The sequence below is a fragment of the Electrophorus electricus genome, chromosome 11, assembly GCF_013358815.1.
Source record: "Electrophorus electricus isolate fEleEle1 chromosome 11, fEleEle1.pri, whole genome shotgun sequence".
NCBI lineage: Eukaryota > Metazoa > Chordata > Actinopteri > Gymnotiformes > Gymnotidae > Electrophorus > Electrophorus electricus.
The window spans coordinates 17,888,796-17,902,426 of NC_049545.1; the positions used below are offsets into that span (position 1 = coordinate 17,888,796).

Genomic DNA, 13,631 nt, shown 5'->3' on the forward strand with positions numbered 1-13,631 from the left:
GTAATCCCACCCCTATTGCTGCCCATACTGAACCACTTACCTCTATCCCTGACAATTGCACCCAAAATCAAATGTTTTTGTATAGCCCATTCCAAACACTACTGACAGTTTTCAGACTCTCTTATGGCAGGTTTAAGAAAATAAAGGTTGATTTAAGAGTCACAGAGCAAAAATACTATTGCAGTTTTGCATGTGTTCTTCTTATGGGCCACCCCTCTATGTAACTCCCTTATCTATTCTGTACTTTCCTTCAGTCTTCATTTGTTTGTTTCATGTTTTCTCGTTGCTTTCCCTGTTAGGGTTTTTCTTGCTTACCAGTCTTGTAAAACAGACAGCAAAGAGAAAATCTTAATAGTGCATTGACGGAGTTTATAGATTATTGCAGAAGAATTATACAGTGCTAAAATAATCTTGCAGTTTCTTCTTATTGTATTAGTTATTGTATTACTCCATATTTTGTGTAAGTAATTGAATAAACTGCGAGACGTCTTTAGTGCTCACTTTATAATTCCTCTACAATCAATAATACATTCCCAATTGAGTCCTTGGGGAACCCTACCATGCATTTATTCTGTTATGAAATAGTTAGTTGGTGCTCTATAGTGGTGATGGCACAGATGTGTGTGTAGGTGGAACAACAACAACGTGAACTGGTTGAGTGGAACTGGATTGGGAATCTGGTGTAAACATATTAGTCTATATGGTGCCACTCACTGTTGAGATGCCTGATTCATTTCTGAATGTTTAATTTTCTAGAGAATGGAAGAATTTTCAAGAGCTCTGGTGCAGGAATTGTGGGATTTTATATTTTTATTGGAGCTCTGCTCATTGAGGTGACTTTAGCAGCAGTCTTCATTGTTTGATGATGGAAACGAAACAGTTCCCGGTTATGACCCGAAGATTCTGCTGGGTCATCAGTTGCTGTCAGACTGTCAGGAAATGCCTAGTAAAAAGATCATACCAGAAAAAATTTGGAATCCTACAAAACATCTGATTACCCCTGCATAGCTCACCAGTAGTAACATGAGAAGTCCACCACCGAGTCTCAGAATGGCCACTCAGCATTCAGTGGATAAATGGTTAAAATAATAGCAGTCCAACATCACTAACCAGATCAATCACTTTTTGTAGAAATTATATTTCTACATGGCAAAGAAATTACTAGTAGGTGTAGTACAGTGATAAAAAAACCAACAGACTCAACAGTCATGACATACATGCTGCTGATTCTGCTTAATTGAATAATTAACTAAAAGGGGTGTGTTCAAAACAGCAGTGTGAAGTTCAATTATTGAGGTTATTCATTCTGTGAAAAGACAGGTGACCCAAGGATGAAAGCAGCAAATATTATGCATTATAGTAAGAGTAAAATGGGTTGTTCCAGACATTGTTCAAAAGAGAAGCATATTTTGATTAAAAAGTTGATTGGAGAGGGGAAAACATATAAAGAAGTGCAGAAAATGATAGGCTGCTCAGCTAAAATGATCTCACATGCTTTAAAATGTCAACCAAAACCAGAAAGATGTAGTAGAAAACAGAAAACTACCATTCGAATGGATCAAAGAATAGCCAAAATGGCAAAGACTCAGCCAGTGGTCAGCTCTGGGGAGATCAAAGATGGTCTAAAGTTACCTGTGAATACTGTAACAATTAGAAGACGCCTATGCAAAGCCAAGCTGTCAGCAAGAAGCCCCCGCAGAGTCCCACTGTCAGATGCCAGAAGTTCACTGACTCCATGCAACACAAATGTGAAGCAGTTCTCAAAAACAGTGGTTATACAACTAAAAGTTAGTTTAGTAAAGCTAAATATTCAAGAATGGCTCTGTTTATACAGTAAATGTTTGGGTTTGTACAGAAAAATGCAGACACTGCCATTTTTGAATAGCCTAATATTCCCTGTTCTTCACTTTCTGTAAAGTAATAACAAATTTGCTTCATTTTAATCCATGTTTTGATTTTGGAATAGAATGTGGTGTAAAGAGCACAGAATTGCACCTATAAAGGATACAATGCCCAGGGCTCAATTTGGGAGAGTATGCACAATAAAGAGACAAAAACATCCTCCTTGTAAAACTATCACCTTTGATCAATTTGATCACGATATCAATTACCAATTCTATATAAACAAGTTCTTCAAGCCAAACCACAACCAAGACACAATCAAAATGATAACCACTGTTTTGAATTAAGAGTGAGGGCTAAACTGAACACTTTCCTCTACATGCTACAAAAACACTTTAAAATATTTAAATATTTTTAAAAATTCAGAATTTTGTGAGATGACACGTTGGAGTTTATTTTTGCAAATTGAACCATTTGCTGAATGTTTCTCAGTTGTCCAGAAGGTGGCGCTAATGACACTACTGAACTGCCACTGCACATCTGGAAACGAACCATGATGGAGTTACCTACTAGAACCACAAGGGAAACTCTGCTCTGAGGAAAACCAGAAACTTCAAGCCATAGTTGGGCAAAAGTCACTTGTGTGATAAGAATGGTAGCACAAAAATAGGAGAAAAAAAAAAAAAAAAGGGGGGGGTAAAGGCCGAGAAGCACAAGAGATAAACATGGAAACATGGAAGAAAAAGAGTGTTTGATGTTTTGAGGTTAAACTGATACTGAACAAGTGCATGTGACGTATGAGTAGAGGTCGTACATATACCCCAAAGCATCACACTACAGGGTTTAATAGTTTTCTGTTTTAGCTGGTTTTAATTCATTTCGCGTCATTCTGGTGGCTGACGTCCCGTTTAGTCACATGCGATGATCTCATTGCCATTTCTAGGAGGTCATCCCATGTTGCAAAACATATAATCGGTTTCGTCTGACTATGCATAATAATTTTGGATATCTACAAATAGGTTTTGACTAGAAAGATTTCGAATTTGACTAGTCAAAATGACGACAGTTAAGGACATCTGCATCTTGCGAGTAATAACGGCAATTTAAGATGTCTACAATTACAGTTTGACAGTTAATATCTTAAAATATCTTCAGTTACATCAGAAATTAAATTGTAGATGTTTTGAAGGTAAACTATGACTAGCCAAAACTGAATTACAAATCCGTTTGATTTAGGATTAGTCTAGTCCTTTTAACATAGCGCCAAGGAAATTATGGATAACTTGAACGCGTTAAGTAGACAGCTCTTGTATTTCAGATATCTCGAATGATCAGTCTGAATAGTCATAATGTGCTTGTAGATAACTGGAACGATTATTCTGACTAGTCAGGTGTACGTACCAGATTTATGTAGCCCATTTGAGCACCAAAATCCGCCCCTGTGGTGCAAGAAATAATACAACGCGAACCTCCACAAACACGGCAATGCCCGGCGCCCACCCAGTACCAGGCGGCCCAGGTCCTGCCAGCAAGGGAGACCTCGCGGCGAGAGGGAGAAAGGCGGCCTCCCTGCCGCTCAGGGTAGTCTGGTACGCTTCCAACGACACACAAACAAGGTACTGTGACGTGCCGCCCACCATCCCCGCATTCCCCGCATTCCCCGCATTCTCACCCCAGGCTTTGGGTTTCTTTGCAATAGGAGGGGGAACTTTAACAGTTTTGATCGGTAAGGCGGCAGGCTTGTTTGGCTGGGAGAAAGTAGCCAACTCGGACACCAGAGTTTTCATAAGGCCTGTATGGGCACCTGGGGGAGGAAATTGCCTTCACCTGGCCTTGGCCTCAACGGACACGCGGGGGGCGTGACGTCAGCACGTTCCAGACGTGGAATTTGGGTTTCATCTGACTGAGTAATATTTTAACTTCTTGGCATAGGTTATTTGCGCACATGACTCATGTGTGGTGACTATGGCAGTTTAAGTAACTTGTTGGATAATTTGTTGTTTAACTTTCTAACGAGTAGCTTATACTGTTTGATTGTCTGACCACTTATAATTGCATTGCAAGTATTTCAGAAGCGTTTGCTAGACTTTTGTATTGAGCAATGCAAAATATTTGAGATGCATGAATTAAAGACCCAGCCTAAGTTTACAAATACAGAATGGGTTTCAGATTTAACTGATTGTGTTTCCTCTTAAATTGATAGAATCAAAGCTCAGAATTGCACCTATAAAAGATACAATGCCCAGGGCTCAATTTGGGAGATTATGAAGGAGAGTCCCACCCCCCACAATAAAGAGACAAAAACATCCCCCTTGTAAAACTCTATCGCCTTTGATCAATTTGATCACGATATCAATTACCAATTCTATATAAACAAGTTCTTCAAGCCAAACCACAACCAAGGCACAATCAAAATGATGATAACCACTGTTCTGAATTAAGAGTGAGGGCTGAACTGAACACTTTCCTCCCATGGTATAGTGGGGTATTTGGCTCAGCACGTGCAGCCACTGTAGTTCCAATTCACCACGTATTTAATCACACCCCCGCTTCCTTGTTGAGTTTAGAATTTGTTTACTTTTACTATTATTTTTAATTAAATAAATCTGTCCCCATGCGTGTTTAGCTAGAAATATATGTAGTAACTGTCATTGGATAGAAATATTTCTTGAAATACTAGTGTTAACGCTATCGTTAACTGTAAGCTTGTCTTGTGTTTAGTGTTGTCACCGATAGCCTTTTTTTTAATCAAGTATGTGGGCTACTTATGCTTTACAAATTAATATTACACTAAAATGTCACACTAAATGTGAAGTTTAATTTTATATATAATAAAATTAAACACTTCACGCATAAAAATATTTCAGGCATAGCATTCGCTATGGACATTTTGAAGCATTCCGGAGTTCCGGCAGATTAAACAAACATTTTGACATTTTTAATACACAAGGGAAAAAAACAATCAGCCTGTAAAGGTAGCCCACACAACGCATTTCCCAATGCTTTAGTAAACGCATATTACCAAGTTTAATTTAATTCTCTGGGAACTCTATGTACTTCACTACAATTCTGAATATCTCTACATCTATTACCCAGTTAATTTATATTTAAACATTAGCCTACATCTGCACTTCCTTTATCTTCTGCCTCCCCATGCTTTGGGAGTATAGTGCGAAAATTACCCTGCAGAGATCAATAAGGATTACAGTGGCTTTCTTCTGAATAATTACTATCCAATATTGATATCGAAACCATTGGCCCTGCAGTACCTGTTTATTTCTGCTGTGAAATTTGGCCTCCGGGTCTGGCTGCAACACGCATTTCATTAGTGTAGGTAGGACGCGCCATATTAGTGACGTAGCTACATCATTCCTTTTCAAGCGTGCGACTTAGTCTCGGACTTTGCGTTGTGTAATCAGCGGTCTGGCTCAGATCAAATTCGGCGATCTGTTTCTGCCGTAGTCTAGATTGCGAGTCGTGCTATTGATGATGGAAAACATACAATTTCGAACATCGAATTCATTTCTGCTGCTTTTTGTTTGTGGGGTATCCTGTTACAGTAAGTCCAGTAAGTTTCTTATCGTTTACAAATGGGTATCTTTTTTCTCAGATTTTTCTGTCGTGAAATGCCTAACCCTAGCTATCGTAAATTAGGTTAAAAAAAATAAAATTATATATATATATATATATATATATATATATATATATATATATATATATATATATATATATATAAAACTTTGTAAGCATTAGTAATTTCACAATAAAGTGTTTCCAAGTAAAAGATACAAATGTTTTAAAATAACTTGGTTATTCACATCGCAGCTATTGAGGTTCGGGTGCTATAGATTTTCCAGCCTCCCTTTACATGAGTCAGGTGTGATGAGTGACTTACTAGTTATAACTGACTGAGAGATTACAAAAGCCAAGACTGGACATTGAATTTGAGGTCCAAAATTGAACACATAGTCTAGAGAACATGACCTCTTCCATGGAGACAGCAAAGCACCGTTCAGTTTCTCTAGACAAAGGAGTCTGCTAAATGTTGTAAATGTAAGCTTGTGTTGCGTGACATGCTAAATCACCTAGAAGAAACTCACTGTGTCCTGCCCCTCCTTCATTCATGTTGACATGTAATAAAGTTGACTAACTGAATGCCTCTTATTATAATCATAGACAGACTGATACTATAGCTGTACTACATTTACAGCACTTAGCTGATGCTTTTATCCAAAGCAACTTACAATTATGACTGAGTACAACTTGAGCAATTGAGGGTTAAGGGCCTTGCTCAGGGGCCCAACCGTGGCAATTTGAACCCATAACCTTCTGATTAAAAGGCACGTACCTTAACCACTGAGCTACTGCCGCCCATGTGAGCAATTGTGAACACCAGTTATATGATGTACTAACAGTCCACTCTGTGTGTTTTGTAGCCAAGTTTGACATCTCCGTGCCCCCAAGTCCTCAGGTGCGTGTGTATGGGCAGGCCATGGTGCTGCCCTGCACTTTTCCTGTGGGGAACTCCTGGGATCCAAGCAGCAGTGTAATCACTTGGCAGCGCGGTTCTGAGGTCGTCCACAGCTTCTACCACGGCCGAGACCAGCTGGCCCGCCAGGGCCTTCACTATGCCAACCGCACTAGATTGTACCATGATGAAATGGAGAGGGGCAATGCATCACTCAGGCTAGAACGTACCACCCTAGGGGACGCGGGGTACTACACCTGTTCTGTCACCACTCAGATAGGCAGCCAGAAGAAGAGTTTCAGTGTGAAAATAGGAGGTAATGATGCCTTATAACTTGTATCAGAGTTTGGAGTCTGACACACAGAACAGTGTCAGTGTGTGTGTGTGTGTATGGGAGAGAAAGGGAAATCATGAGGGTTTTGTTTTTTTTTGTTTTTTTTTGCTGAAACATGATTTACAAGTTGTCTGTGGTTTGTGTATTATCTCTGGCTTAATCGTTAATTGTTGATTCACAAGGCTTATCTGCTGTATTAACCTACATAAATGCTATGTTCTTTCTATTTAGCCTTCTACCTGGAGCCCTTCATCCATGTGTCCCTGCTCAGTAATGGAAGAATAGACCTGCTGATCAGCTCACAGGGAGGATATCCTTCCCCTTCAGTGCAGTGGCTGATGGGAGACAAGGAAGACCTCACCAATGTCACATTCACACAGCTCGAGCAAGACAAAGACACTAAACTCTATAACATGAACAGCAAGCTAAACCTTACTAGTGTTATCAACACTTCCATCACTTTCATTCTGAAGAATGAAGAACTAGGGCAGGAGATCAGGAGGAACATCAATCTGTTCTCAGGTGAGTTCAGCTCCTTACTAGTATTATCACTCACTTGTCATTATTTGGGTGACAATTTGAAGCATTTATCCTTAAGGTTCCCAATCCAATCCTTGCAGAACCCCAGCCTGTGCACTTGTTTATTCTGTTATGGGTAACTAGTGTTCTAGAGTGGTACCTCTAGTTGTGTGGAGGTGGAACAGAACAATAATGGGAACTGGCTGGGGAAACTGGTTTAAAAGCCATGGTAGTCTTTATATGGTGCCACTCATTAAGATGCCTGATTCAACATCTGAATGTTTGATCTTCTAGATGGAAGAAATTTCAAGAGGTCTGACACAAGAATTGTGGGATTTTATGTTTTGATTGGAGTTCTGCTCATTGGGGTGACTTTAGCAGCAGTCTTCATTCTTCGACAAAGGAAACAAAACAGCTTCCCAAGTTACAACTCTAAAGGGACTGCTGGGTCACCAGACTGTCAGGGAACGCCGAGTAAAGAAACCACACCAGACAAAACTTGGAATCCTACAGAATTAGCCCTGTATAGATCGGCAGTAGTAACAAGTCCATCCATCGAGTCTCAAAATGGCCATGGAGACTGCAATGGATAAATGGCACAAAGGTCTAGAGGCACTGTGGGTTGTTAGACCAGATATAAGGTGTGCATGTACACTGGGTGTACTTTCATAAACAGTCCATAGAGTATAGTATGTACAGGCTTTGCACTGTTAAAAGATTTTGTCCAGTCTGATTTTCAAAGAGTGATTTTGCCTTGTTGCAAAATGCCTCCTAAAAACCTTTTAGATGTTTTTTTTTTTTTTTATTTTAGACGGTTATATACTGAGTAAGTGCAAAAATGGATCACTTTTTAATATGGTATTGCAATAGATTTGGTCATATCTCCCTTTGTATGGTGTAGTGATGAATGACTGACTGAGCTCGTAGTCCTTGGGAAAATTCACATTTAATATTGTATTTAATGATGCATTTTAGAGTACTCATTTGCAATATGTTATTTACTTGTTCTGTTTCCACTACCAAACCAGGCATTTTGTTATGATATTGCATTAATTTAACCTCCTTTTAGTAAAATAACAGTATCCTTTTATACTAACCCTGTTAAAGCATCACAGGCCACACCTCCCTGGTAACATATATAACATGGTAACATTGTTCTTTTATAACCAAGTAGTGTGGTATTCATAATATGTTTGCTTCATAATAAATCAAATAAGCTATCAAAAATGTCTTCATTGTTGCACTTTTTTTTCTCCTTTTTTTTCTTAAAATTAGACTAATTTTCTTCCAGCATTAGAATTCTAAAAATAAAAACTTGTCATTGGGAGAGGAAAAACCTGAGTCATTATCCTCACGCTTGATACTATGACCTAGCATTGTTGCATTTTACTTGTATGGGGTAGTGTTACTCAACCAGTTGAATGGAAAGTATAAAAAAGGTCAAAACCATAAAAATATATGCCCTCCCATCATCAGATACACAGCACGCACCATAAACTGGCAGTTCCCAACATCAAGTCCAGAAAATGCCTCACAAATGAATCCAAAGGCTGTACATCAGTGATGAGGACTGATGGAGGCCTACAACCAGTAGAGAGAAGCTTGCTCAGATGCATCCTGCTGGATGTTAGTCAAAAGTAAGGTGTTCCATGAATCAGATGCTCTGGGAGCGCTGGACCAGCCAACGCTCAGGTGCAACAACATCCATCTGTAACAAAAAGCAGCACCGCCTATTAGTGCTCAGCCTGTGTAGTCAGTGTCTGCCGCTTCAACTCAAAGTCGAATACGGGTCTGGCTCAGGAGGCCGGGGCAGCCGAGGACTACGTCCCTGATGACACCAATCCCTCATGACTGCAGCCCACCTGTTCACCCCGACGCCGGCAATGGTCTGACTGGCCGGGTGAAGCCGACAAAGCACCTGACGCTGGGCCACTGAGCAGGACACAGACAGACAATCAGTCACACAGCTACAAGTCAAACTCAAAGAAACTTATTTGTTTATGGAGAGTGTGCTTACCACTTCAATCTCTGTTCCAGCTACAACAGAGGTCTTAGCGTGGCTCCTTTTAAACTCTCCAGTGGTTTGAGACTGTGCTCGGAGCATGTGGGGTCCGCAAACGCATTGAACCCCACGTCCACATCCTCGAGGCCCTTGTCCTCCAGCTCTGGCAGGTCCTCATTGCTAAGCCCATCTGGAGTGTCTGGATCCCTGCCGAGGTACTCATGCAGCACTACGCCAGTTTGAGAGTACAGATACTCCATCCAGATGAGTTCACGTATACAAGTGTTTAATACATCACAGAGGGGAAAAAAAAGGTTAAGTGGGCACACGTGTGGGTGTGTGTGAATATGAGAGAGAGGGAGGATATTACCTGTATACTCTCCAGGCCTAGTGTAGTCCTCAGCTAGCTGGCATAGTGCTGTTGCAGACCTGAGTAAGATTGCTTCCCTCCGCTGCTGCTGCCGCGTAGTCCTTTTTCCAGCTCACTAACCCTTCAAGCAGGTATGCCTGGAAGTGCAGGGCACTTGTACCTGCAGCAGGCTTTTAGTAAACAGTGCTGACATGCATACAGAAAGCGAGCGACAGTGCCGAAGCAGCTCTTTGGTGGTGGGTCTGCCGGAAGACCCGGCGTCAGTCAGGCGGCCTCTGGACCGCGGTGCCTCCCCGTGCGCCGACAGTTTGGCCTCCTGTAGATGGGCCACATCCTCCGTGTCCCCCTCGTAGACGCAGAAGAGGCGGCCTATGAAAAGGCTGTACAGCTGGAAAGCAAACACTAAATCTGTAGATTTAGATAGTAGATATAGGACACATATATACTCTGTTGCTTCACTACCTTGGTGCCAGTGTGTCTTGACTTTCCCGGATCTGGCTACAGAGGACAGAGGGGAACTTGTAAAAGATCGGGGGATGTGTCCCTCCCAATAAGTATTGTGGCTACAGCTACGGATAAATAAGGACATGCCTATCTAGTAGCTTTGATTAGACTGCTTGCCAAATAGGTAGAAACTTTGATCCATTAGCTTCTTTTAGCAACTGTAGAATAGTCCTACAATATGACCAATTTCTCGCCAAGTATTTCATATTTACGTCCCGTTTTCTTGCTTAAAGTTTATAAATGAGGCTCCAGCTAGCTACTTTAAAAAGACAGTAAGCTTTTCCCTGGTGCTTATACCTTGTTTAGTTCTTAACAATACTATTGTGCTGTTTGGACCCAGATTTAGTTTAATTTCTTGGTGACAATATAAGACTATATTTAAATATAACATTCACAGCAATAAACCCTTTAATATTTTCAGTTTCTAGGAGGAGAGCGCAGGAACCACCTTTTTGATAAATAAAAGGTTTTAGAAGTATTTGAGCAAGACTCGTCCTTTTTGTATACACACATCCTGCACGTCGCTACTGCAAGTGAACATGCGAATTTCGTTTTGATTACAGTTCTTAAGGAGAAGTAGAGCTTCTCGGAAAACATTTACAGTTCTATTTGTTTAGTGTAGGCTTTATGTAATTTTTGCAGCCTGCAGCCAAATATTAAAACCGCAAGCACCGCCCATTGGTAATATTAGGTTTGCAAAATTACAGTAAGTGTAATTAAATCAGAATTGAAGATACTTGTAATAAAATATGTTGCAGTGGCAATAATTAGGTGAAAGATTTTTTAATCAACCCACACGCAAACGTAGGAGACTACAAACATGCACTGCATAAATGTTAGGAGACAAATGAAAATCTGGGCAGCTGAAAGGGTCAAAAGAGAACAAAGCTAATTTGTTTCACTCTTGAGGTCTGTGCACTAAAGCAAATTCTTTTAAACCAGCCGCATGAAGTGCCACACGTCCAGTCCAGTTTTAGCCAGCAAACTGGAAAAGCACCGCTTAACATGCCGTGATTTAATGATTAAGTGAAAAATGAATTATGACCATGCAGGGTGAAAGACCAACACCCATCGCACATCACCTACCTTATCGCTTCCAGGTCCTTCCCATTATAGCTGCATTGCAAAGCAAGTTACAGTCAGGACAAACAAGACAGACATTCAATTTTATGCTTGTGTAGTTCACTCAGAAGGACAACTCACCTTCAGTGTCCACTTCCATGGACACGGCCAGCAGCGCCGCGTCGGAAGGCTGCTGTGCCACGGCCAGCAGCCGAACACGGGACCCTTCCGGCGCGGAGCTGCTGGCCGTGCATGACCCCCGCACGGACCGAACTGGACCGTGCTCTCGCTCAGCACCAGCCGGGCATTCCCGGGGTCGTCCCTGCTCGGGCCTTGGCCTCCTCCCTCACCTTCTCGGCACGCCAAGCCCGAGACGGGGCCGGCCGCCGCTTGTAGGCGTCGGACAGCTCCACGGCCTCGGGCGAAGGCTGGAGGGTGAGCTCGCCGGTGATCTCTCACATGAATGAGGGTTAGTAAGCCATTCTGACTGTGTAAAAGAATTTGGAACAAGCCAATGAGAGGGCGTAGGCCTTTTAGAGCCGCTTGGAACAGTTTGGAACAACACTGGAACAGATCGTGCCGCCGGAGCACATCCAGATTCATAGTTGTTATGACGGTGCTGGGTCATTTTGCAAACAGAGTCTCCGAGCTAAAACAAATAAACACAAAAGGCACGGAGTACAAAATTACAGGTATGTGATTCCACCCCCCCCCAAAAAAAACATCCAGGTTTATATCCAAACATACAACACAGTCCACGACAGGGATTAAATACATGGAAAGCAAACACGAGGTGGAACCAAAACAAAAAAGACAGGAAAACCATGGAACATGGAAGCTAGGAGGGGCCAGCCGTGACATCTGAAGATAACTGTAGCAGACTGTATAATTGCATTTGTGGAAACACTGGACAGTATTGTGTAATAAAAAATGGTTATGTAACTGTCCTTGAAGAAAATGTATAAAGACTGAGACTGTCATATTCCATACTATGCCTCGTTTGTGTTATATTTAGCTGCAAATAAACACAGGAGCTGCTGTTCTCTTCAATTAATAGATCATCACATTGAAGTCAAGTCCCGACAGTTTTAAGAGATTATCTATGGGAGGGTCCTCATGGAATATAAACTGTTCTGCCTTTGCCATCACTTGAACGATATCGTTGCACTGGTTGTGTGTAGTCTGTTTTTAAATAATGCTTTTTTCTGGAGCTTTTTAAAATGCCTTATGGTACAGAATCTTATCTGTGCTCCATGGCTCCCAGTCCACTTCTGTTAATCCCAAAGTGCTGGTTCTGACCCTTACCTTTTTTTTTTTTTGACTACCTTGCTGGATTGTCTTCTGAATAAAACCACAGCTTTTTATCTGCAAGCCAAACATGAACAGATCAGACATGACTTTCCAGCCCGAACCCATCTCCACAAGCAGCAAATATTAAATATTTGGGCAGATAAATCTCGTTAGATACTGGAACCTTTCTGTCTTCAGGCACCCAATGCAAGGTCTCTGCCTATCAGCCATAACATGGCGGCTTGACAGCGAGCTGGTCGCCCGAGGTCGTCCACTCCTTGTCTCCTTTACCCCTCCCTTTCTCTTTCTCCGTCTCTCTTTAAGCACAGGAGTGGCTCATGGCAGGCACGGGAACAGGTCGTGGCTCGTTCATGCAGAGAACATCTAATCTTTACTAACATGCCTCACTCCCCCCCCAATCATCCTGTAGATTTAGATAGTAGATATAGGACACACATATACTCTGTTGCTTCACTACCTTGGTGCCAGTGTGTCTTGACTTCCCCGGATCCGGCTACAGAGGGGAACTTGTAAAAGACCGAACCTGAAGGACTGGTCACTTTGAACCAGTTTCTAACATCTCCACCCAGCTGTTAGTAGATATCTTAAATTAACAATTTATTCTGAGGACAACTGACATTATCTAATGACATCACTTTAGCAATATTTATTCAGCAAAAACTCAAGCCATTTACAAATCTCTGCACATCAATTTCACACCATTTACAACATGCACACAATTGACAGTTTTTACTGCATCACAAGGCCCTTAAAGAACCACAGAATGGTGCTCTTTACAGGGATTGTGCTTTTTAAAATGGCCTCCATTGTGTATTACAGTCCAAACAGCCCCTACCCTCCAAACGCCCTTTGATTTATTGGCCCAATACAGAATCTCTTTAAAAGGTTTTAAACACAAAGCAAAGCTATTGAACCAGGGTTACAAAAGAGTGCTTTCACATTCAGAGGACACCGTCACTCAGCAGTAAAAAAAAATAAAATAAAAATTTGGGTTAGAATTTTATTTTATTTTATTTTTTTTTTTTGTAGTCATTTCCAGCTTGGGAATGCTCTGAATCTATATACAAAATTCCCACTCCAAGTGAGACAGGGCCTTAAAGCTCAGAACTAACCAAGCTGGGCATTCTGCTAATGAGCCACAAGCTTGGACATGACGGTTTTATTTTAGATAATGCAAATCAGGCAGCCAAAAGCCAGCACATCCTCTCATCTTACTTTC

General features: G+C 41.4%; 1 protein-coding gene and 2 long non-coding RNA genes across 4 annotated transcripts; 1 reads left to right on the forward strand and 2 right to left on the reverse strand.

Annotated features, from left to right (window-relative positions):
* Positions 1–792: 792 nt before the first annotated feature.
* On the reverse strand, positions 793–3,405 carry LOC113589920. Its single transcript, XR_004776630.1, has 3 exons — positions 3,244–3,405; positions 1,633–1,731; positions 793–943 (listed from the first exon to the last, which is right to left on the reverse strand). It is a non-coding gene; the product is annotated as an uncharacterized LOC113589920 (long non-coding RNA).
* A 1,787-nt stretch (positions 3,406–5,192) lies between these two features.
* Positions 5,193–8,987, forward strand: zgc:153911 (uncharacterized protein LOC768172 homolog). 2 transcript variants are annotated; one of them, XM_035531239.1, is made up of 4 exons: positions 5,193–5,401; positions 6,279–6,626; positions 6,876–7,166; positions 7,458–8,987. In XM_035531239.1, the coding sequence occupies exons 1-4, from the start codon at positions 5,329–5,331 to the stop codon at positions 7,754–7,756; spliced, it is 1,011 nt and encodes a 336-aa protein (XP_035387132.1). In that variant the 5' UTR covers positions 5,193–5,328; the 3' UTR covers positions 7,757–8,987. The 2 variants fall into 2 exon arrangements, with proteins under 2 accessions (XP_035387132.1, XP_026885580.2); XM_027029779.2 differs by having other exon boundaries at positions 5,194–5,410.
* On the reverse strand, positions 7,791–9,936 carry LOC113589914. The gene is made up of 2 exons (XR_003412047.2): positions 9,181–9,936; positions 7,791–9,095 (listed from the first exon to the last, which is right to left on the reverse strand). It is a non-coding gene; the product is annotated as an uncharacterized LOC113589914 (long non-coding RNA).
* Positions 9,937–13,631: the final 3,695 nt, after the last annotated feature.

What these genes read in the sequence shown, in the direction of transcription:
- zgc:153911 (XM_027029779.2), top strand. Translation starts at nt 5,329, where the DNA reads ATGATGGAAAACATACAATTTCGAACATCGAATTCATTTCTGCTGCTT. An exon ending in TTTCAGTGTGAAAATAGGAG is followed by an intron (nt 6,627 to 6,875) that starts GTAATGATGCCT and finishes CTTTCTATTTAG; the next exon opens with CCTTCTACCTGGAGCCCTTC. An exon ending in GAACATCAATCTGTTCTCAG is followed by an intron (nt 7,167 to 7,457) that starts GTGAGTTCAGCT and finishes TTGATCTTCTAG; the next exon opens with ATGGAAGAAATTTCAAGAGG.